The sequence below is a fragment of the Eimeria mitis genome, genomic scaffold (genome assembly GCF_000499745.2).
Source record: "Eimeria mitis Houghton genomic scaffold, Emh_scaff4215, whole genome shotgun sequence".
Taxonomy (NCBI): Eukaryota; Apicomplexa; class Conoidasida; order Eucoccidiorida; family Eimeriidae; genus Eimeria; species Eimeria mitis.
The window spans coordinates 846-1340 of NW_013572540.1; the positions used below are offsets into that span (position 1 = coordinate 846).

The following is a 495-nucleotide window of genomic DNA, read 5'->3' on the forward strand; positions in this document are numbered from 1 at the left end:
TTATAAACCCTAAACCTTAAACCCTTATAAACCCTTATAAACCCTTGTAAACCCTAAACCCTTGTAAACCCTCAACAAAAAGATATCTAAAGAGATATAGACCTAAATGTGTTGTTGCTGCTACTGCTTCATCTGTCACCTTCATCTGCTGCTGCTGCTGCTGCTGCTGCTACTTCTGCTGCTGTTACTGCTGCTACTGCTGCTGCTGCTGCTGCTGCTACTGCTACTGCTGCTGCTGCTGCTGCTGCTGCTGCTGCTACTACTGCTCCTGCTGCTGCTGCTGCTGCTACTTCTGTTACTGCTGCTACTGCTGCTGCTGCTGCTGCTACTTCTGCTACTGCTGCTGCTGCTGTTGCTGCTGCTGCTGCTGCTGCTGTTGCTGCTGCTGCTGCTGCTGCTGCAGAGAGGGGGACACTCTACGCTTTGGAAAGAGCAGCCGTGAGTTTGTGCTGCTGCACCGCGGCAGCGTCGACGTCAGCATCAGCTACGAGCAGT

The 495-nt window shown here is 52.3% G+C and overlaps 1 protein-coding gene across 1 annotated transcript in view; it reads right to left on the minus strand.

Annotated features, from left to right (window-relative positions):
• Positions 1 to 128: 128 nt before the first annotated feature.
• Positions 129 to 495, minus strand: part of EMH_0073390 (uncharacterized protein) — a gene marked incomplete at both ends in the record, with an annotated part of 3641 nt that continues 3274 nt past the window's right edge. Inside the window, one exon of the mRNA XM_013499323.1 lies at positions 129 to 416. Within this exon, the coding sequence (XP_013354777.1) occupies positions 129 to 416 (288 nt within the window). The remainder of the gene's footprint in view (positions 417 to 495) is intronic.